A 24,127-nucleotide genomic window follows, 5' to 3' on the forward strand; every position below is an offset into this window, starting at 1 on the left:
AGAGGGAATAAGGAGGTGACAGCAGAGGATGGGGTTACGTTGTTAAGGCCTGTGGAGCTTTCAAGGTGATTAGGTGATTTGGGAAAAAGTCCTCGTTTGCTCTAGTAAAGGCTATTCCCTTCTGCACCTTCCCTCTCCCTGGCAGAGATTAGAGCAGTAAGGTTAATACAGTAGCAGGTACATCCATGAAAATCCGCAGCTGAGTCTTCACTCCAAGTGCTGCCAGCTCTTCCCTAAATCTTCAGGAATCAAGGTGCCTCGTTGGAAGTGGCTCCATTGCCTTTGTTGACGTAAAAGGGGCGGTAATGTGACTGCAATGGAGAATTTGGGGCATGTGAGTTTGACCTACCTTCTTTTTCTGACCGCCTATACTTCACCCTCCTAGGTAGCCCAACCATACATATCCTAACGTACTCCTATTTTAACACCTTCAGTCTTTCCTCTCGCAGAGCAACACCGCCTCATTTCACTACTGGAGGTGCTGGAGTGATCAAATGCAAATGGGGTTGGTTTTTGATTTACACACATGCTTTGCATGGACTTCATTCCTGAGCCAAATGAGTCTGTGCATCATCTAAAATCTCAGACTATGACTCATGGTTAGATGAGAGGTTTCTGGGAGAAAAGGAATGTCACCTTTATTTTTATGCTTCTGTCAGTGTCTATTAATTGCTCACTAACCTGAGAACTCATGGGAGTTTTCACGTTTAAAGCCATGCACAGTTACGAGAGTGATCAACTAAATCGCATGGTATTTATCTGTGTTCTCTGGCTGGCAAGCCAAAACTCCTGTGCATGGAAATTCTCACACAATGGTGTATTGTTTATTTGCGCCTCCACACATTGCAGGGCCCAGTACTAAATGTTTGTGTAAACAGAAGCGTAAGTGGAGAGACAGGGGCAGAGCCTAAAGGAATTGCCATTTTCCTGTCTCTGTTTATTGTAGTCCCTAATTGTATCTCTTCTCATCTTCTCTACCCCTGGAATTTAGTTCTTAGCAGCGCCATTACAAATAAGCAACACGTGGCAAAGTTGCCCGTGCAGCCTAGCCTTGTCTTGGAACGATTGCAAAACACAAAAGCCAATTTATTGATTGTGATAGCTGGTTGCGCTGCTCGAGGCAAAATCTTTAGCCTGGGTGAGAATATGCTTACACCAACAACGCATTGACCAAGACCTACGGGAACAACTGTGGTTTTGTAATGTCTGCTCTGTCTTAGGTTTGATCCACTGCCTGGATCTCACTTGCAGAAGGTGGGAGAGACCTCACAGCAACACGCTGGCACGCTTTTTTGCAGCGCACTTGTTAATATCGGGCACGGCGGGAGGCTGGAAGCACGGGCAGAGCAAACCCAGCCCATCTTGCTGCTCAGCGCCAACTCCCAATACCTCCTGCTCAATGTTCCCTTTTGTTGAAATTCTTTTCATTTTATGGCTTTAATTTCCAATATAATTAAGAGATGGAAGAAGGGGGCTTCATCTTAAAGAACTCCCTGTGGGTTAAAAAGACATTCCTCCTTAAACAGTATAGTCCTTTGTGAAAATTCATATTTACAGAGCTTTTAGAATGTGTATTACTTAAATACATATTTAAGACTATTTTAAAAGCTAGATTATTGGCCCAATAGACCATAAAAGCTCCTGCAGAGCTACTGCAGTCCAGAGCATGTATTTCTATTTTGGGACTTTTTAGTGCTTGTATTTATCAACTCAGTTGTTAGGTTCAGGGCTATCTGGTGAATATAAGCTATAAAAATAAAATAGCGGCTACAAGGGTATGCATGGGAGAGAAAGGGAGACAGAAAAAGGTGGGTGACTTCACATGGGAGAAGTTACTCAGGCTTTCTCTGTGTGGATTATGGAGAGCATGGGTTGTGCCCATGGAGCACAGCACGATGACTGCCATGCAGCGGGGTGCTTAGTGCTAAGAAGACCATACTCACATCCACCAGTGCTAACAGACTTCACTTTCCTCACCAGAATTCCCCAGTATAACACCACCATTTGGGAGGATAGGTTGGTATCTAAAACCACTGGGAAGAGTCTCCATCCGAGCACACACATGATGGAGTAGATGGTCTCTTAGAAAGGCAGTGATCAAAAGCAAGACAAAAGTTATTGCAAAACTTTGCTGTTCCTAGGAGATGTGTTTCACTGCAGCACGTTCAGAGGCTCAAGGCTGGATTTTCTGAAGGTGATACAGTCTGCCAAGGAACATCCCTTTCACTGGCGTTCATTTCCTTAGCAGAGAGATACAGCTGCAATCCTTAGGCAGCCACTTTCTAACTGTTGTGTAATTCCTTGGTTTTCTTCCTTCAGTGCGGGAATGCTCTCGCTTCTTGATCCTTTCCTTCTTACAAGTCTTATTTCCAGGAAACAGTAAATGATCTTTCACAAATGTATAATCAGAATTCAAAATATAGATCTCATCTGCGGGGATGGGGGCAAAAACGTGACGGTCTTAATTCAGATCATGCAAGATCTTAATGCAGCACAATGTGAATGGATGTCAAGAAAAATAGATGAACTTAGTGTTTCTGTGATTATGCATTAACTGTTTGTTAACCTCGAATATTTAAGATTGCAAGACCTAAAGTATCGCTCTCCTCTCCCCCTTATAATGTACTGTTATCTGTTTTGCACTAACAGAGTGAAACAAGTCACTTGCAGATGTTCTAGCGATTTATGATCATAGTCTGACCCCTCATCTTTGATATTGCATCTGCCCACTGTAGGGTGTAATTAGCGAGATATTTTTATATGGTTGCCTTTGGTGTCATTTACACAATCTGTGCTTTCTAGATGTCACAGACTACTAAGAGTGTATGATATCCCTGTAGAGAGGAGAAGTACTTCAGACAGATTCATGTGTGCTATAGTATTTCTATAGCTTCTAGAAGCCTGGATCACGTTTCAGACCAGGGCAAAATCTTTTCAAAATGTTTTGAAGTATTGATTATTCCTACAACCCAGAGCTGTAGAGGCGGGGTGTGTGTGGGGGGGGGTTAATCTACGTCCCTCTGTGGATGCAGTCAATCACAGAATAAAATTAATAGAAGCTGTTGACGTGAAGCTTTTACTTTCCCATCTCCAAAGGACCCAAGCCCTAGTCTCTCAAGTCTCAGGTATCCCTAGAACAGATAGTTCTCTTGCTGAAGCTGTGCACATGCTTTCACACCAAGGGTATATTTCTTACCAATACAGACTGCTTAGAGGATTTCCATGTCTGCGGCGTCACCTTTGCAGACTGGTGTCTCACTATTGAAGGATAAGCTGTGACAACATAAAACAGCCTGTTATAGATCAGTTCCTGCCACCATCCCCGTCTCCCCTTGCGAGCGTCAAGATGAGTAGCAGGACTGGAAGTGCCACATAATTAGTATCGCATTGCTTAACGTTGAAATGCAGCCATTTCTGGGGTGGGACACAACAGCCATCAGACAGATGCCTATTCCACCACCCAATCAGTTAGGAAAAGGGAGTAAAGAAGGTCTGTCTAATTAAAATGTCTGAGGAATGCAGAGACGTGGAATGCAATCAGTCCAATTAAATTTAGGGCAAGTCCCGAACTAAGCATTCTGACTCTTGCAAAGAACACTATAGGCTATTTAATTAGTGCAAAGAGCCCAGGCCTGGGTTTCATGTCAGAAATTAATGACAGTACCTCTGGCAGCATGATAAGTCCTAACCCCCTTCTACCATACCAGCTCCATTCTGATTCAGAAATAATACCAGCCCTCCTGAATCACAACCAGTTTCAGTGCTACCAGGCAATGGCCTTTCCCCGCCATCTCCCATTCGCAAATTAATCAGACCTGACTCTGCTTGGCAGGTTCTGATGCTCTTGGATTCCACCTCTGGCGCCCTTGAACTACTGGGTAGTGAAAAGAGGATTATGAGATGGTGAATGGGGGATTTTGATTCGGATGAAGGAGGACAGACAGCTACTGTATTATTTTTTTTTAAAGGTTGTTTCTCAGTGGCTATTAGTCTCTCAGGATGATAGCTGTTTTAAAACACTGATGAAGCTAGGAGGCTAACTGGCCATGAACATAATTTTCCTAGTACCTTTCTCTCCCTGGTCCCTATGCCTCTAAAATAATCTAAGATTCTCATCTCTACTCATTACAAACGAAATTTAAAACCCCTTCAACCATTCACTAGCTATAACTTCTTAATACTTTTCAACACTCTGTAATAAACTCCTGTTGCCCTGGTTCAGGAGAGTGAGTTGCCCATGTAAACATGTGCGTGTATCAAGGAGACTGACAGTCAGGGCAGGAGATACGGGCCAGGTGTAGGACTGCTCCAGACCTTCTCTGGGGGAGCAAGAACAGGATTAAACATCTTACCACCTCAAAAAAAAGAGCACAAGGAAGGGGGAAAAAAACTAAATGCCTAGTACCGGTCTTAGTGAAGAGGCTCCCATCAGACTGTTTGCTGAAGTCACCGGGCGGATTCTGTCCCACCGAGGAGAACTGAAAAGGCAGCTTAGTACCATTGCCTACTGGAAGATAGAAGAGGTTGCGTTATTCCATGGTGTTGCGTGCTGCAGTGGGGAAGCCTAAGCATTGCAAAACACACCCTGTAAAACTACCTTCAACCAGCTTGGGGGAAAATGGGAACGAATAGCTTTGTCCCTTTTCTCTCTTAGTAAGAAAAGGCAGATGAGAGCAGTTGTGGGGTCCCGGTGTACACAGTGTGTGAGTGTGAAGAGATCCCAATGCTGCAGGCAGGCAGGGAAGAGCCCCTCTCTGGAGACACCCAGAGTGCAGGTGTGTCTGAAGAGCAGCAGCTTCCTCGCAGGTAAACTGCATCTCCAGAGACTGGAGTAATGAGGCAAACCTATATACCTGCCAAAGCTTCCCTTGCCTCCAAGCAGTTGAGGCTTTATTCAAAGCCCATTGAAATTAAAGCAAGGCTTCCCCTCCTGGCCTCCTTGGGGTCAGGCCCTGGCTGCCAGAATGAATCTGAGAGCAGAGATGATGAGAGGGAGACAGCCCTGCCCGTGGCATGAAAAGCAGGAACGACTCAGGTGTGGCTGTGAGTCACGAGAGCTCCCCCCAGGTAGAGTGGCCGAGGATGCTTGTAGGCTGCCTCTGGATGAAAGCACAGGCAGGACCCTCTGAGCATGAACCAAGCAGAGTAAGAAAATACAGGCGAGGAAGAGGAAGGGGGGGATCTGGGAAGAAAAGGCATGACTCGCTGCTGCTGGTTCTCGGTACACTAGCTCAAAGCACCCCCACCCCGTTGTGCTGGACGCTGGACACAGATAGTGAGCATTGGGCAGGCTCTGTCTTTGAGAACTTAGGAGCTAAGTAAAAGGTGTTCGTGCGATGGAGAAGAGCAGCTTTGTGCCTCTGAGACTGGCTGAGGGTATTTGGAATCTGCTTCTTGTTCTGCCACAACCTCCATAGGTTATCTTAGATGATGTTGGCACTCCCATTGACGGCAGTTTGTTAGGTATCTCAGGATCTTTACAAATTGGTCCCTATGCTTTCCATCATCTTCTTTCACTATCTGAACATTGAGGTCCAGGAACACCTTTCCCTCCTATATACATAGGACCTAGAGCAGTGAGACTCTGAATTTGGGTGTACACAGACAGGCTGATAACCCAGCCTAAGAGACGGTTCTGTGAGACAGTGACTGAGAGGTGACAGGACAGCTGAGAGGGGAAGCAGAAAAGGTTGGTTAGCCAGCTAGAAAGCTGTGGCACGGGGGGTTAGATCCTTTCAAACTGAAGTCGGAATTACCCGTACCAAGTGTTTCCTCAGTCGCTTGGAAGGAGGAAAATTCCCATGATCGTGGGTTGAAACTGGCTGTAAAACAAGAGCATCCAGTTCAGCAGTCGGCTCCTGATGAGCTGGCTCAAAGGCCTGTGCCTGGCATTGCTCTATGAAACAGTCCCCACCAATTTGGAAGCAGCCTCAAACCAGAAATCTGAGTCCAGGGAGTAGAGGAGAGCTTGGTCTTTTTTTCTCTGGGTTCTAGGGAATGGTGAATAGACTTCTCATTTAGACAACAAAGCACTCTCACTGCCACAGAGCTGTCTCTAGCTGCATTAAATTGCCAACTCAGGTTTGTCTATGCAACACAACTATTCTGCAAAGAGACCTGCAGGCAGAGGCTTGGATTTAGAGCTCAAGAGACACAAGTAGAGGAACATTCCTTGCTCAAGCACACATTGTCTTAGCCAGTGCGACAGGCGTGTGCTCCAGGGTTTTGCTAGGACATCATGCTGTGATGCAGACTAGTGCTGCTGTACCCCTTTTGGGAGACACTGGACTCCTGTAAGAGGGAGAGGGATGAATGCTTTGAGCTGTTATGCTGCCATCCTGTGGACTGCTTTTCAATTTAAGCAGTGTTTCTATTTAAGCAGTTACCTCTTCCTCTCTGTGTGCCCGAGTCCCTTCTACTCTCCATTCAAAGACTTCCAAAGGCACAAGATGATCTCTCCAATCTCCTCCTGGCTTTGGCCAAACTGTTTGCCAGGAGAAGAAAGCTCAGTAGAAGAGGACAGAAAGGAGTGTCGAGCAGTTGAAGAGACTGTTCCTCTATCTTTTAGGCAGCATTTGAAACCTTGTCTGTCTCCTTTCTGCCTCATTATGTCATCCCTGAAGGCAGATGCTCTGTGATACTGTCTTTAATGACAAGAGCAGTGGAAGGCTCCTTGAATTCAAGCAGGGCTTAAAAACCTATAGGTTCAGCTCAAATCCAAGCAGTTTCTTAGTATAGGTCACTGCAATCAGCGCAGAGCACTGCTTGGGTAGCATTCCTCAATGCAGCAAACAGACTTGCCGCTGTGGCATGAGGCAGAACTTGCAGTGATCCAACCTAGTGAGAAAAGGGGTGTGTTACAAAACTATCACGAGATATTCAAGGATTCTGTGCATATTATGCAATGCAAAGGGTGGTCCTCTTTTTTTTTCCCTCTCATTTTACGGAATTCCTTAGAAAAGATGGAATTGGAGACAGCACTGGACTTCACATGACACGTTAATGGAGCACAGAAAGCTCTAGAGAGTTAAATGATTGTGGGTATATTGCATTATTCATCGGATAATCCTTTGCTAGCCAGCATGCAAGCTAAGTGGGTCATGTCTCCTGTTTTGCCTACTGATTCATTCTGTTCCCAAAGTCCCCGTCAATGTGGTTTCAGCAGCTGGCTATCAGAGTGTTCCCACAAGGGATCACGCTTGAGCCCTCACCCTGGTGGAGAATCCAGTGCTGCTCAATCCCCATTTCAGCAGAGACGCTGTGTGCAATCATGTGCTTAGGTTTTTTGCACAAAGGAACTTCATTGGTAGAAAATACAGAATGAGTAGCTTTGGAAGGCAAGGTGTCTTGTGCTCTCAGGAAGAGATAGATGTGTAGGCAGAACAAACACTCCCCCAGTATTTGTATATTCAAAAGTCCCTTGCAGGAAGCAGCAGGCCACCAAACTGCAAGCCACTGTACAAACCCTCACACTGCTCTGTATCAACAAACAGCACTAAATAAGAAATCCGGTATCTAGCAGTCGCTGTTGATCCCTCCTGTCTCTTGGTACATCTTTCAGGCGGTTGGGGTGGTAGATCCCAGCCGGAAACCAGGGAGCCCCTGCTCCCAGGTCTCAGCTCTCTGATCCTCCAGAGAGAAGCAGAGGGAAGTCCCGAGCAGTGAGCGGCCAGGCTACCCCACGCTATGGCACTGCCGCAGATGGCTTTTCCCTTCCTTTTGCCACGTCAGGTTTCAGCCCTGACCCAGACAAACTTGGCAGTGGTGACGGCAGAATGGCATTGTCTGCTGTGTTCCCCTCATCACACCCCACTGCGCTCTTCAAACGCGTGTTGGGCCATTTCCACCTGAACCCGAAGTTTTATGTAGAGATGGGTTCAGCCCATGTAATTTTAGAACTAACTGTCAACCATCCCTTCAGGCTGAACACAGTTTTGGGTGCAGAGCTGAGACTGTGGTCTCTCCCCAGCCCTGGCAGCTCCTCTTAGCAGAACATGTGTTTCCCTGACGGCACAGGGCTTGTGAAGCCCCGCAGCAGCTGGGGCAGAGCAGCAGCTATAACCGCCCGGGTGGTGTTTGGAGACAGGCTCCCTGCAAAACCAACCCGCCACTGGCAAAATGCCCCTCCGCAGCCTCTGCTGAAGAGGCTGCCCCCTCACTTGGGGGCCTGAAGGGAACAGTCCCATTACAGTCTTGCGGGCGCTGAACTGGGAATGTCGCCTCTGCCCCTGGTAAAGGGCATCCTCACCCCCGCGGGGCCAGGCAGGGCTGCCAGGCGTGGGCTGGTAACAGCGGAAAAGGGCAAAGTGGAAATCCAGACAAAGGGCTCAGTGTTGGGGTCTGGGCTATCCCCGTGAAACCCGAAGGACGGCGGCGCAGGCAACATCGCGCTTGGAATGCACCTTCAGGGGTAGTGCCACTGCTAATTGCTGGCACATCCCTTCGCCCTGCCCGCCATCTGGCTTTGCACGACAGCAGCTGTAAACACCTGGCGAACGCAGGCAGGGCCTTGCTCTCCAGGGACCAGAGGAAATTTGGTTACTTATTTTCTGCTACCCTTTCTGGGCTTTTGTTTCTGCAGGCGTTGCCTTGCCTAGGCTTTTAGCCCTCTCTGCTTCTCGCTCGGGAGGTCCTGACACTAATTTAGAAATAGACGACTCTGGAGGCCCTGGCACTAACTTAGAAATAGACAACCGACATTTTTACAACTGGATGTGTTGAAAACAGTCATTCACTCCAAAGACTCATCCTGCAGAGTTCATGTTGTCAGTGTCAGAGCTCAAAAAGGAACTCCAGACTCCTGCGTTTTTAGGACACTATCCTCAGTTTATCCTTTCCCTGCAGGGAAAAAGTATGTTTTCTGGTGAAAGTAAAATCCTAATGCAGAGCAAGCCTAATGTAGCTTTCACAGAGAGCACAGTGGAATGAGCTTCTGGTGGAGGATAACACTGACTAGTAACACATGTTAAAACTCCCCTATATTCACAAACTAGGGTTCAGTTGCTCCAGCTCTCCTCCGTGGGGTTGAGAACCTTTGCTGCCTTGTTTGATATGAAAAAACTTCTCAAAGCTCTGCAAGCTGGAGAGAAAACCTGGCATAAAGAAATGCAGAGGGACCAATCTTGTCTAGGGGATGGCAGGAAATACCAGGGAAAGCAAATCTTGGGACAAATCGTTAATGAAGTTCCTTTCCTATGCTGTGTTTGGAGGAAACCAGACCACCGTCAGGGTGCCGTACCTTTGGGAGACAGGAACATGGAAAATCTCTTCAAGTTGTCGGGCTGGTTCCACTCGTAGTTGTTCATCATATACCGATGGTCACCTGGAAAAGCAGAGCAGGGCATGAGCTGGAGGAGGCAGTTGAGTGGCCTTGAGAGGGACGGGAGGAGGGCCAAGGGGGTAACAGACTGGAATTGCTTCCTCAGGTGCTGCAGGAGAGATGGTTCTGCCCTTTGAAAACAAGTTCCTCTGTTTTTGTAATTCATCTGCAGGACTCTCTGGCTGGGAGGGAGCTGCCCAGACGTTCAGCCTGGGATAAAAGAGAAAGCTCCCTCAGAGGCGTAGCACAGCTGAAGCATTCGGCCATTCACTAGATACACTATCTCCTGAAAATCCATAGGGAAACTTGAGGGTTGAGGCATTTTCCTACCAAAATACTGCCGTGTGGCTAAAAATATATCCCACTTCAAAAGCGGTGGTTTGGGTTTGGCTTCTTTTGTGTGTTTAACCTGTGCACAGAGCTGGCTCTCAACCAGCAGATCTTGACTGCAAGCATTACAAAGCTCAAGAAAGTCACTGTTGGGAGGGCTCAGTGGGTTGGTTTGTTCAATTTTTAAAGAAAGATGCTAAACCTCAGTTGCAAACAGCTCTTGGGCTCTTGGACAAGGGTGTTTGGTTCAGGCTTCATGCAAAGTGGATGAAAGCTAGCAGTTGATGCTCTATCGGTACAGTTGCTCATGAAAATACTTTCTTTTAAGGCCTCAAGTGTTATGTAAACCTATTGTTCTCTGCAAGGGGGTAAATTTGGTTCCCGTGTTTAAATAGTTCCATTTTTTGATTCTTAAGACACTGAACAAACTTTTGTGCTATTTCTCCAATTTATTTCTGTGTTATTTAAACTCCCTGGATGCTCTCTGATTATTTGTCTCCTTGTCACACTACTAAGTAGGTACCTGTTATGACAACTAAAAGAAAGTGGATTCCCTTTGGAGTCTGCTATTAAGCAGGTTTCATTCCATTAATATAATATTTCTTCCTGGGAAGTTTTTTTACACTAGAAGATCAAGCCAGTTGCAAATGAATTTGTTGCAATGACTCAGGGGGAGTCTGAGTTAATTAAAGCCATTAAGTAATTGTGGAGTTATTTCCTTGCAGTCACTCGATGCAGAGTGCTGTCCTCTTTCAAGTGTAACAGTGGTTTGAAAAATGGAGAGCTCTGAAGTTTCTGAGACTCACCTTAAATAACATTTCCCAACTGAGTGGGTACCACTGTTCTTCTCATTAGGCAGACTCCAAGCTGTGTCCATTAAATCCCTGGTAAAGTTTCTGAAAGTGCCCAGGTTTCTGGTAGTAGTTAATTGTTGCCCTGCTCAGAAATGTTTTGACACTTGAATCCCACGGATTTCAAGTACCATTGAGGACTTCTGGCATCAGTAACATGGAGCGGGACCCTAATTAAAAGTGATCAAGTCACCAAGAAGTAGTCAGTCTTTGTCCAGAGCTACTAGAACTGAACACATGCATACTCTTGTTGGATTGTGCAAATGGCCGAGTAAAATGTATTTGCTTCAGGACTGGCAAAAAACAGTTCAGCAGATGGAAGGTAACTTCTGAAGTAACTTGAATGCAAAGTGCTTTTATGCTACTCCTCTAGTTTTTGGAAGTGCTGTGAGTAGACAGGCATCAAAAACCCTTTGGCATTATGCCATCAGAGCTTGGAAATTCTGCAAATCTCCAGGTGAACAAAGAAGAAAAAAAAAACCTACAAAAGTGATTTTTGGATCTGAACTGCCTGTCATCTACTTGTACTAAGTTATACCCAAAATTCTCAGCAAACCTCAGCACATGGAGTGTTGAGAATCTGACCAGTGTTAAATGTTGGAAGACAAGTAATGTTCATTTCTGGTACTACTTGAAGAGTAGGGAGAGTGTAAAAATCTGGCTTTCGCTATGCGTGGTGAGCACTTTGAATGTGATTCTTGACTTTTCTGAAAGGTTGGTTATCTGTACTAGAAGTCCATCTAATTCATGTCCATTGGGGAGTGATGGTGCTAGATAAACATTAATGAACTGTTTGCAGTGCAGGCTCCTTGGAGCCAGGGACTTACTCTTTCTTTCCATAATGTAGGAAGGCAGCAGGCTGTCACTTGATGAATACTAGTGATTCTTATTACAGATCTAAATGTTTTCTCGTCCTATGTCACCTTCATTCTTATTGCTCTAGATTGTGAATGCCAGACGGGCTGATTCACAAAACCCAGGCTCTGAACTACATGTTGACCAATAACTGAACCCGTGTTGTTCTGGCTTCTATGCATCTTTTCAGCAGGCTGTATTCTTTCTGGGGTTTTGGTTTGGGTTTGGGTTTTTTTTCGGTTGTTTCTTTTCCTGCTCCTTTATCATATAATCTTGTAATGTGGATCTGCCTTTTCTGGAAGGAAGTTGGAGTGATTTGCATGGCTGTTGCCCAGGAAAAAAAAGGTGGTCTATTAATATGGGAAGAATGTCTAGTGAGTTCTGTGAATTTGAATGAAGTAACAGTAATCTTGCAGATTTGCTGCAGAGTTCCTCAGCTGCTTGTGTTGTATGAACTGGACTTCAGATTATTCCTGTGTCTTTTCAAATTACACGTCCTCCTGGACAGCAGGATGCAATTTATCCTCATGTTACCTATCCAGCTTCTTGACCTTTATTGTTCTGGTATCTGGGGTTCCACAATTATTAATAGATTATATCCTTATAGCAGCCTGGTAAGATAACAATTAATTCTGATCCTTATTATTCTTTGTGCAAGAGGTCATTTCATGGGATTAAGTAACTTGCCTGAGGTTATAAAGGCCATTTGTGGGAGACCTGGGAAGTGAACATCAGTTGTGGAGTCCCATTCTAGTGCCCTGTCCTCCTAATCTTACGTGTGAGCTTGATGCAAGATAAGTCCTTTCTGCAGAACTAATTGGGAGACAGAGAAAGTAAGTGGGCTCTGAGACTTAGAAGATTCATTGCAGTGCTGTGGTATTGACCGTGATACCTCTATTCACATAAGAAAGATCCTTAAACATCACTGAAGCGTGGGGACCATTTGGCACTACGTTTTCCTTGAACACCTTGGCTCAGGGCAGGCGGGAAACAAGCCTGTCCCTAGTGGAACATGCAGAGAAATAAGATCAGAGAGAGTTATACCGGTTCAAGTCATAGCTTTACCTGAACACCAAAATGGAGACCTTTTTACTTGGAAAATCTGTTACTAGATTTTAAATGACAGGTGCTTGCAGGGTATTTCATGTTCCAGCCAGGCAAGCAGCGGCTGAAATGGGCTGTTGTAAAATGGTATGTCATACGGGCACAGCAAATGTGCTAACTGAGCTGTACAAATAGGCTAATGACAGGATTTCAAAGATGCCTTACTGGGGTAATGTGCTACATTCACATTTTTGCCACTGCCTTCTCAATTTACCTATTGAGCCGCTGAGTTGCCTTAGTATATGTGGGGCTTGTTGGAGCCTGGCACAAGGCAGAGTGTCCCTGCTGGCCTCGTGTGGGAGGGAAGAGTCACTGTTCTCGACCCCCAAGAGAAATGTTGCTCTCAAGTCCCACATGGGACGTGGCTGAACCTATTAAACACTGCGAAGTCATAACATGAAACAGCACTCAGGGAAACAAGGTTAGTTTGTAGGGGACCCCTGGGTCCCCTACACATGAGATACCTTAAATCCCTGTCTGTTCAGCTGGCTCCATCCCCACATAGGTCTGGTAGGACAACTCTGATATTCCACAATGAATTCCAGCTACAGGTAGTGTTTCTCCCACTTTCCTTAGGTCCTTGCTTACTTTCTCCTCTGTGAGAGCACCCTCACCACACTTCACCTCCTCTGAGCTAGATTTTCCCGAGGGAGGGAGGGAAGGGGCAGATCTTAGATACTCTACCATTCTCTATGTGGTTCCTCTCTATGAAGTTGCGGCCAAGGTCGGCCTTGCAGATCTTCTCCACATGCCTCATGCAGACATTTAGGAGGTCATCTCTGAGGAGTCCCATGGATGGGCTCATGCTCTCCCCTTCAAGCAGCACGCTGTATGTTGGAAGAGATGGAGGGGGGACATAATTCCGCATCAAAGCCCCAAACTCCTGCCAAAAACAAAGAAGGAAGGAGAGGTTACTGAGGAACATAAGAGATGGGGGATAGATCCTAGGGAACTGGCAAATGTTATGCTCCAGATAGTATGAAGTGCAAAGGAGAACAGTGAAGATGGGGGGGGAAGACAAATGTTCTGGCTGTGAGCTGTAGCCATCTACCAAAAAAATGGGCCTAAGTTCATTCTTCACCTACCAGAGCAGAGACAGCTTCACACATAAGGATCGATTCCTGCCATACTTGTGCATTGCACAAGTCTTTGGGACAAATCCTGTCTTCATGGGAGAAAAATGAAAGGAATGTGATATCTCAGTTACCTGCAGGAAGAGCACGGAGTCACTGATCTGGTGGATCTGCTCCCTGTTCTCCTTGTCCTCCCGCAGAAGCTTTGCCCTCTCTTCCAGCTCGTCCACAATTTCTTTCACGTTCTCTGATGCAATCTTTTCCCTCTGGTCCAGGGCAGCCTTCACTTCATCCCTCTGCCTCTCCAGGTCACGGATCAGCTCTTTGAAATGCTGGTCCACTGTGGCTTTCTCGTTGGTGGTGTAGTTCTGCGGAGGGAAGGGGCAGAGAGAGGAGGCAGCAGGAAAAAAGCGGAGAAATAAAATATTAAACTTCTCTGGGAGTCACTTGCTGGTAGAGGGATACAGAGGGGGATGTATCCAACCATTCTCACCATTTAGACTGTGACCATGGAGACTCTAGGTATGTAAGTCTTAGCGCCAGAAAAGTTGTGCCAGGAGGAGTAATACTTGGTCTTGTGATAATTGTGTGTGTGTATTCTACAGGGCATGCTGTCTTCCTGATTATAAGAGCATATCTTTTATTTCAATTCATGAGCTGCACTCTTAGGTGATATTTAAAAACACTGATTAACCTTGTAAACCATGGTTCTGCCTCCTCAAGAATTTGACGACCAAATTCCCACCATTTCAAAGGATGAAACACTTTTTATAAACCTGACCCCTAGGTCTCTCTGAAACAGGAGGACTGTGGATGTACCTATATTCAGAGTTAAAATTTCTAGGTCAGATTTCCAATAATAATAATAATAACAGTAATAATAGTAATCATAATAATAATAAAGCAGACAAAAAGCAGAACTGGCAAGCCAATGTGTGTGTACCACATAAAAGGGAGAAGAATGACTTTGCCTATTAATGCTATGCAAATTTTCTGGGGTGTCTCCAAATAGTGTTTTCACTGGTCTATTCAGTTAGGGTATAAATGGAAAAAAAAATAACGCCATTACTCTATTCTAACCCTTAGCGTGGTGAAAGAATTATAAAGGAGCCCTGTATCAGTATGGAAATAAGCTGTTCCATTATAAGCAAGATGTTTGTTGGTGTAACTGCATCTGTTCCTGTTGCCTTATCTCTGTTTGGGTAATCCAGAGCCCTTCTGGAGTTTATTTTTGTGTGTGGTCTAGTAGGGAAAAAAAGCAGCACACCTTTGTTTCCGAATCAGCCCTGGCTACTGGTGATTGAAGAACTATAAGGGACCCAAAGCAGGGAGGTGCCTCGGATCATTTTGTAATAAGGCTGCGCTACCTCTTCTTGATTTCCGGCAGTATGTCGCAAGGTGACTTCAGTAGGAGTTGTTGTTTCCAAGATTTGGCATGAGTGAGGTTTGGAGAGTGATGAGATAGAGCCTGGGTTAAGGAATGGGGTGAGTAAGAGCTGGATACGTCAGAGAAACTGAGGAAAGGAGGAGAGGGACGTGAAAGAGTGGACAGTGACGAGTACAGGAGAAACAGAGAAGTGCACTTAAAAGACTGTCCCATACGCACCTTGATACGGTCCCTCTCCTTCTGCCACTTATCCATTTCATCTTCTACCTCAATGATCTTCAGCTGCAGTTGCTCTTTCTGCAGCGAGAGCTCGGCCTGTGAGAAGAGAAGGAGTCTCATGAGCTGGGGCTGAGGGTGGCCTACTTCAAAGAGGCGCTGTGCTTCCACTGAGGCGTTTGGCCCTGGACAATAATAGCTGGGAGGTGCAGGTTCCTGGCACTGCTTGAAATGGAGATCATGTGCTGACACTGGACAAGATCCCAGAGCTTCTGGCTGGGTCAAGAGATTCAGCTCCCTCAGCAAAGACTGCAGCCGAAGCACCCACCTACCAGGCTACTGTCATGGTGCCGCTTTTAATCACATTACAGTCATTAGCTGGAGGGGGAAGAGGCCTGTTTCAAAATTCAGCTGTGTATGCAGTGAAGGGCCCATCCCAGGGTGTGCCTCTGCAGCAATAACAGTTTTCATGTAATTACGGAATGACGTTTGACGAGTGTTGCAACAAGAGGACGATGCCTCCGGCAGGAATTCTGTTTAGACAGGATTGTGGATTAATTTGCTCTGAATTGAGAGCTTTCATGTTATGATGAAGCTGGGGAATGCTTGGAAAAAAAATAAAAAAACACAAAAGGAGGAGGGAGAAGGTGTAGTCAACCATGCTTGGCTTAGATCAGCAACTTCACTGGGATTCATTTGCATTTCGTTTTGCACTGGCTTCCCAGAGAAGCTCAGACCGGACAATGGCATGCAAGGCAGCCCATAAACCTGGAGCCGGTGGAGAGCCGGGCAGCCCTGCGCTGGTGTGACACGCCGGCTGGTGTGCACGCCGTGTCTCGGGAGCAGACCAGCGCGTTTAGCAATGCCTTGCGCCGTTAACTCTGGGCAACCCTTCCCTCGGTCGTTCACATTCACCACCTCCCTGCCCAGCGGATCATGACAAAGCCTTTGTTTACGCGTTTCAAGGTCTTTCTGTGTTTCATGTGTGTACAGGTTGGTCACAGCACAACTATAACTGCAGGCAATCTGGCTGTGGGACTCTTTCCCCAGCGCTGCTCAGGAACCATGCAGTTGGCAGAAATTACCTGTATTCCTCAAGTGAGCTATGTCGCATTAGAGGAGTTCTGAAAACCCGCTGTTCACGTGGGATCCTTTGGCAAATGGTTGTATTGCCCAAAAGCACCTACGTTTAGGCCAATAGAGGCAAGGGAGATGAAGGATGGATAAATCCACTCCCACAGCAACTAACACAGTGAGGTCTAATGCAAGGTGTAGTTCCCACTGCTTTGCCACCCATCCAAGAACATAATACAACATGAAAACCTGGGTCTTCTCTTGTGATCATAGTTGCCCTCAGGGTGGAAGTGCCAAAAATTTCAATTTCTTCATTCAAGGAGTAGAAAACAGCATCACACAATGAAGAGCAGGCAACAAGCTGTCAACCAGCTCAGACCAAGGAAATCAGCCCAACAGGGCTCTTGTCTTGGTGCCAGTCACCGTAGTGTCTGAACATCCTCTTGAGCTTGAATCCAGCACAGCTGCATCTGAGAGCCATTGACTCTAGCTGTTCTAATTTAGAAAATCTCTATTTATATAGGGAAAATTATTTGATTGTTGTTTTATTGCCTTATAAAACAGAAGAAAGCGGGGGACAAAAAAGGCAAATGTACTTGAAGGTGTCTCAATGCCAGAAGAGCTGCATCATCACATTGCCATTGTAATTGTCCTTGTGTGTTGAGGGTTACAGGAGCACTGGCCCTCTAAATATTTTCCATACATCCTGACAGCCTTCAACAGCCAACTGAATGCCATCATAAGCTGAAGCTCATGATGTAGCTCATATTCTACAGGGGTTCAGAACAGACAAGGATTTGTGGTACAGGATCATCAGGGAACCATAAGGGTATCAAGATGAGAAAATTCACTCTGTAGGATAAGCTTGATCCTATAGCTTTCACATTTTCAAGACAGTGACTCGGAAGAATGCATGCTTTTTTGTATTCTCATGTGCACTGTGAGATGTCCTGTGCATCAGGACACAAAGGTGGGCACATCTTTGCACAGCAGGGAAATGCAATGAGATAAAAGCATTTTAGATCCAAATATTCACTGCAGTGCAGTAACCAATGTGAGAAATTACACTATAATGCAAGTTGTTTCCTTGAGCCACAGAGCTCCATCCAGATGGTATTAATTGTTAGTAAAGTAAAAAGCACATCTCCTGAGCAATGGGAGGTCTTGTTTCCCTCCTCATCCCTAAATATCAGGAGGTACTTATCACAAGAATGTAAGTGAAATCATACAGAGGAGGACTGGAGGGATTTTTTTTGAGGAGAGAAGACCTTTCACAGCCACGTAAACACTCCCAAACACCAGGGAGTTGAAAAGAAAAGTAACAGGAAAAAATTTCAGGTGATGGCTCAAAGGTAATGATAACAATATTATACATTTGTAGTATTTCTTAACTAAGATGAGTCTCAAAGGAATTTTGGAAACTAATACTTGCTCAAAAGTGATAGCTAACTCTTAACAGCTTGTTGCAGTTATAATATCCCTTCACCCAGAAAGGTAGTTTGGGTGCCTCTGGGATGGGATGTAACAACTATTTAAGAGCAGACCCACACTACAATTTGGAGTGAGAATTATGATTTGCAAATGGAAATTACAGAGATAGTTCCAATAGCTGGAATGCAAATACCACAGTCATCCAGGTTGGGCTTGGGTTAAGACGCCCATACTGAGGGCAAAAGGAAACATTACTACAGACACCAGCAAGGGCAAGGGAGGTGAAGGGAGCTGTTTCATTGCGTGATAGTACAAACACTAAAACTAGTCTTACCATAGAAAAAAATGTTAAGAAGAGGTCCAGGGAGACTGTGGAATAGTACAAGAACTAGTGACATAGGCACAAGGAGGTGGATTCACTAAGGGTGATCTGGAGATGGACCACAACATAAGGGGGTCAGCAAAGGTGACTTCATGCTGTGTTTAAGGCCCTGCTTAGTCCAGGACTGGCTAGAAGCTGCTTTAGCTTTCCCTGTATATCCAGTGTTACATTTACAATAGGGTGGTTACCGGTGCTAGGGACAGTCAACTTCTCAGCTTCATTCCCTATGAAGAAACTTCTCTTCTAGCTTTCTTCATATTTCTCAGATTTTCCAGGGTCAGCAATCCCTGATCCCCTTACGTGATCAGACACCCAGAACAAACCCATTGGGTGAGACCTGGGGTTCAGAAAGTCCAAGCCAAAGACAATATAGCAGCTCCATCCATTGTGGGGGGAGTCCCTACAGTGCAGGAATAGCAGTAACAGGGAAGAAGATCTAGGAAATACAGGTTTAGACCATTCGGGTTGGCTATAGTAAGTTGAGAAATGTTGGCACTGAGAAATTTTGAGCTCGGAGAGGATCCCCTATTAGAGTCTAAGTTAATTAGGACAGTCAAGAGGCTGAAGTGAAAGTTCAGAGCGTTACACCTAAACATCCACAACTGAACCCAGCCCTTCTGCTGTAAAGGACCTAGAGATGTGAGATTATGAGTCTTGCATCATGATGCAACTCATTTTTGCAAGGCAGCAATACAAGCATCGTCATGTCTTAATGCTCTGGGAACCCAGTCCCTGAATCAGGGAACACCCCTGTGTCACCAGCCTGGGAAAGCTATGCTAATTACCTGACAGCAGCAACCAAACGCAATAATGAAGCTAGAGAAGAAGTGTTTAAACTTGTTGCCCCAATACAGGGCCTGTATTGGAAATGACATGGCTGAGAAATCACAAAATTGTTTTGAGACATTATTTCTGCTGATTTTGCCATTACCTTTTTCTGTCTAAGCTTTTGTCAAGCAGAGGTGTGGGTGTCAGCGGGCTACAGTCTCTGGGGACTCGGCCAGCATCCTGCAAAAATACCGCTGGTCACTGCATGAGCAGAGGCCGGAAAAGCCTCTCGGTTTGAAGAGAATTCCTTAAAAACTAGTGGCTTTTCCCTGGGTTCTGGGAACCCTTACCGTAGAGGCTTTAATGCGGAATGCACGCAAACAGGCGAATCTGCTCTAAATCACAACGTGCAGCACAGCTTCCCCAGCCTCCCAGCTTGGGAAGAACGTCCTGTAACTGCACCATCTCTTTGGAGAAAGAGCATCTATTTTAAGCAGCGTCCGCAGAACAACCACAACTGGTGTAGATAAGGTCTGACAGCCACGTCGTGCCCTAGCCTTCCATCAGTGGGACAGGCCAAAAATCCTTCCACTGGCACGTTGGTACACTCTTGTTTGCACGCTATTCAGATGGTGAAAGCAACACAGAGGAGGGCTCAGATGGAAATCCCTCTGGATCCATCTCTGTGGACGGTTGACTTCAAAGCCCAGTTCAGACTCTGTGAAGTCTCCCCTTTTTTAAAGTCGCTTTGTTGAAGCGAGGAACACCCAGCTTCTGTTTCTGCACAGCAGTTCTCTGCTGCTTCTTTAAACCTGCTGTACAATGTGAACTTTTCTTTAAAGGTAAAGAATTAAAGAAAAAAAAAAATCAAAGTGCTTTTCACTAGAACTGACCTGACATGCTGAGCACTAAGGCTGGCGCTGGGTAGTAACGCCGGGTTATTTACAGCTCTGTGACTGGCAGGCATATGTGAAGTTGTCTCATTTTGAGAACAGGCCTGTAAAACAGGTTTTGAATGAAGGATCCCCTTTCAAAATGAAGGATGCTGTCTGAAAGGGGGGCTCTAGTTCTGCTGATAAATCAAGCTGGCCAGAGGGCTTTATTTGAGTGTACAAGGGGCTATTGACAATTCTCACTTTTCAGCTGTGTGTGGCTATTACCCAGCCTTGCAGACTTTTTCTTGGTTGTTTCTTGTACTGGTTCTGGTGGGGGTGTTACTTTTCCTTTAAATCTGTAGCAGGAAACTAATGCAAAGTGGATCTGGGGAAGGCATTAAAGGCTTGCTGGGTAAAATACGCAAATACCACTGGGTGGAAACTCAGAAAAAATGTCTCCTGTTTTCCCTTCCAAGTTGTCTCCGTCGCACCCCCGGTGCCTTTCTCTCTTGTCTGCTCAGCAGCACACCAGGAAAAGGGGATGACTGATTCTCACCCCAGGCTCCTGAAAAGTGGAAGACACTGCCGTCTTCTCCCTCTCTTCCACAGACAAGAGAGGTCTCAGGCTTTCCACGGCTTGCTTAAATGCTCTAACCAGTTGGTGTCTGTATACCGGCTTGTTTGCATTCTTCTCTTAAGCTGTTCTGTCTGTGTCTGCTTTGTGGAGCAAGCAGTTACCTAATTCTACAGAGGATCTTAAGCTCTCCCTTGCTTTCCCAACACTGAAGTACAGCACCTCTCTTCCCTACAGGGCTATAGCAAAGATAAACAAGATAAACTAATGAAAGAGACTGTAGCCTGCATTAATTCTGCAATACGAAAGGAATAGATGTACTTAAAGCAAGAATATTACACCTTGCTACGTGACAGGTTTGTGCCTCTCTATTGCTGAGCACCCAGACTGACAGTCAGGCCAAAGCACATCACAGCACAGAATTCCCCCTGCCCAGTTCTGCTGGAATCCTCTCCAGTTTTGGAGTCACAGTATAGCCAAGGACTCGAAATCCTTGCAGATAAACCAGTTGTTCCTTTACAACCAACACTGTGGGAAAAGGTCTATCTGGATACAGCTGTATTCTGGTCACCAGTCCAGTGGCACAGTTAGCAAATTTAGAGGCAGTAAAGCTACCCTGGAGCTGCTTGGAGGCCAAGCTGTGAAAACGGGGCAGGGATGGGGTTGACCTGATGTGGGTTTTTTGCTTATTCTTTCCACAAAAGCCAGCAGCACCAGCTACACTTTGCCACTCTTCCAATTTGTGGTCATATTCCAGCTCGGCTGATGTGCAAGACTTGAATAGGTGGTGCACACAAGGGACTTGGAAATGTTCGTTCCTCTTTGTGGTTCTTGCTAAGGCTCCACCAATGGTTAATAAATGAGGACTAGGAATAAACATTTGTAAGCAACAGCTCTCCTGTTAATTGTTTTTGTCTGAGTGAATACTCGCTCAAGTTACAACACGATCAAAACTCATTGTCAGGAGAAATTTGCACATGTGTATGATTCATATTGATAAAGCCCTAAATCCTTTAGGCTTAGCAGCAGCAGAAACGGTGCAGGGGACGGTACAGGAACTAAAGCATGGAGCTAACAAGAGTGGCACAAGGACTCTAAAAAAGAAATCCAACACAATTTAAATCTTAGGTAAAGTCTTCTCTGCTCAGCTATGGTTTCCTCTAAAAGCAAGGTGTTCTAGGTCCATCCAGCCACAGGAAGGCGGCTTTGGTTCCTCAGGGAGCAACTGTTAACCTCTTTTCAGTAGAAATGTCTAAGAGGGATTGGACAACCTGGCAGACACTAGACACAGCTTTATAAGAGTTAGGCATGTGCTATGTTCAGAGCTGACATCAAAAACATAAGAACAAGTAATTATGAAACAAACAGCAGGCTGGGGAGCCCTGCAGGAATTTCTTTAAGAAAGACTGTCTAAGACATGGGAGAAACCTTGTTTGGTTTCAGCAAGGCTGCAAGTTGGAGATGACATTGCAAGAAAAGACCAGACATTTGCACAGGAAGACAGAGAGAAGCTCTAGATAAGATGTTCTTTCAGCACATTAGAAAGAGTTAAACTGCTCTTCCAAGTTAAGGGTAACTCAGAATTTTCCAACAGAGAGTACTTGTATTTGTCTGTTCACCACATCAGAGAGCTGGCTTGGGCTGTGCTCAAGACTGGGATTTAGCAGATCTTAGTGCCCTTCCAGTTTCTGCCACAGACCGTCTCTGTGACTCTAGGCAAGTTGTTTTGCATTACTGTTTCATGGGTCTCCTTTCTGTAATCTCTCCTGTCCTGTCTGCTTAGATCAGAAGGTCTCTAGGCCAGAACATGCTCTTACTATGGGGATGTGCAGGACCAAATATGGTGAGACCCTGATCTTAACTAGAGCTAGTGGAATAATCATACATCCACCCAGAAAGCAAACAGCATAAGGCTTTAACCAAACAAAGGTGGAAGACTTTTCATTAGAGTGAGCACTGTTTCTCATACCACCCTCATCTCCTTAGATGTCCATCCTCTGAACCTATTGTAGTAACACTTCAGGGGAAATGATAATGTTTTGTGTTTGCAGCAGCATTTTTTTCTTCATCGAAGCTTCAAAAGATTCTTCGCATAGGTGGGGCTTGACACTATTATATCCGTAACAGAAAAGAAAAACAAAAAGCCATAATCTCACTCCAAGTAGCTGAGATGGCAATTTTCAATAGTAACCTAGCAGCCACTAGTAATTTGGGCAGCCACTGATCTCACTACCTGTACTCTGGAGGTCCTGAGCTTGAGCAGTGCCCCACCTTTCTGGCTGTGGATAACACTATACAAACACTGTCAAAACTCGAGGCAGTTTTTTGAAAACTTAAAACGTAGGGCTTTGATTCAGCTTCTGCTGAAAGTCAGTGGTGGAAACCGAGTTCTCCACCCCTCACCCTCCCCAACCCATTCTGCTACCCAACACCAGCGCTGTGCTGCTGTAACCAGCCATTCGGAGAATGACAATCCTATCGCAGCAGAACCCAGGCAACATCAGTTCTCCACTAAATGCTTCCCATCCACGACCCCTGCATCCCAGAATTACATCGCAGACATGATTTTAGGAGAGACTGTAGGCTGGAGAGCAAAAACTGGGGTGTAATTATTGAGGACCATTGGAAAAATTGGGAATGTGCAATAAAAAGAGCATTACCTCTTTTCCCGCTTTCTCGATCTCCACCGTCACTGTGCTGTGGTTCTTGTGCTCCTGGAACATGCAGAGGTAGCAGATGCACATCTGGTCTGTCTGACAGAACAGCTCCATGGTCTTCCCATGCACAGGGCATTTTCTTGCTTCAAAGTCCCTGATGGGGTCCAGGAGCTGGTGGTCCCGGAAAGCTGCTCCCTCCAGGTGGGGCTTGAGGTGCAGCTCACAGAAGGAAGCCTGGCACACCAAGCAGGACTTCACGGCCTTTTGCTTGTTATCGATGCAGGAATCACACAGAACATCCTCGAGCTTCACCCTAGGCCGTGACCCAGCTGCTCTGTCAGGCTTGTTGAAGGTGGATCTTCTCAAGTCCCCCGTCTCCACCAAAGGGAGGGAAGTTTTCTTCAGGTCCCCCATCTGCCCCCCAGAGAACAATGACTTCCTCCCTTCCCCTTCACTAGGCAGGAAGCTCTTTTTGGAATCCAAGGAGAAGAGGGACTTCCTGAGATCGCCTTTCTCTGCAAAGGAGAGGGCTGGTCTCCTCATGTCTCCTATCTGTCCACTGGCATATTGCATCTTCTTTGAATCTGCCGAATCCATGCTGAAGTAGGTCGACCTCTTCTCATCGGATGACTCCACAAACTGGATGATGGGCCTCTTCCAGTCACTCCCAGAGAAGAGGGAGCTCTTGATTTGTCCTGTCTCCAAAGGGCTGCCAGTGCCCTTCATAGGTTCCTTCTCTCCTCCACCAGGGTTTGCGGTCTTCTTCACTTCTTCTTCTTTTTTGGGGGCAGATGGACTCTTCACATCCTCTGGCTTCCCAGTGGTACCATTTGTCCTTGCTGCGCTCCCCGTTTCCATCATCTAAACAGGGCGAATTGGCTTCACTGCTCAGTCTCTCCTCCAGTTCCTGTCTCTCAGCCCTCTAGAAAGCAGGTACGCCTGCCTGGTCGTTGTCTCAGCAAGGAATGACGGTGGAATGCAGGAAAGTTTCTGCCCAAGTGACGCACCTGGAGCTCCTGCGAGGAGGAGGAGAACGCCTGGATTATGCTAGGTAGACGCAGGGAGAAAGAAAGAAACAGACGTTAGGAGGGATCAGAAGCTACAGCTGTGCAGTTAATTATACAAGACAGTCCACACCCAGGAACATTCTTGTCTAACCAGGTTTGGGAGGAAGGGCTGTTTATATACATAGAAAAGTGTTGGGTTTTTTTTTTTAAAAATCATTTTCATT

General features: G+C 45.9%; 1 protein-coding gene across 1 annotated transcript; it reads right to left on the minus strand.

Moving 5' to 3' along the window:
• Positions 1 to 248: 248 nt before the first annotated feature.
• Positions 249 to 23,754, minus strand: TRIM29 (tripartite motif containing 29). The gene is made up of 9 exons (XM_074162449.1): positions 22,900 to 23,754; positions 15,139 to 15,234; positions 13,667 to 13,900; positions 13,144 to 13,342; positions 9,239 to 9,322; positions 5,757 to 5,822; positions 4,406 to 4,507; positions 3,197 to 3,273; positions 249 to 311 (listed from the first exon to the last, which is right to left on the minus strand). Exons 1-9 carry the CDS (start codon positions 23,752 to 23,754, stop codon positions 249 to 251), a joined length of 1,776 nt encoding a protein of 591 aa, XP_074018550.1.
• Between the last annotated feature and the right edge of the window lie 373 nt (positions 23,755 to 24,127).

This window comes from Numenius arquata, chromosome 22 (genome assembly GCF_964106895.1).
Source record: "Numenius arquata chromosome 22, bNumArq3.hap1.1, whole genome shotgun sequence".
NCBI classification, from domain to species: domain Eukaryota; kingdom Metazoa; phylum Chordata; class Aves; order Charadriiformes; family Scolopacidae; genus Numenius; species Numenius arquata.

Coding starts and splice junctions, on each gene's coding strand:
- TRIM29 (XM_074162449.1), bottom strand. CDS start 23,754: ATGGAAACGGGGAGCGCAGCAAGGACAAATGGTACCACTGGGAAGCCA. Junction 5,823..9,238: donor CATGTTCCTGTCTCCCAAAG/GTACGGCACCCT, acceptor CTTGTTTTACAG/CCAGTTTCAACCCACGATCA. Junction 312..3,196: donor CCTCTAAGCAGTCTGTATTG/GTAAGAAATATA, acceptor TCTCCATTGCAG/TCACATTACCGCCCCTTTTA.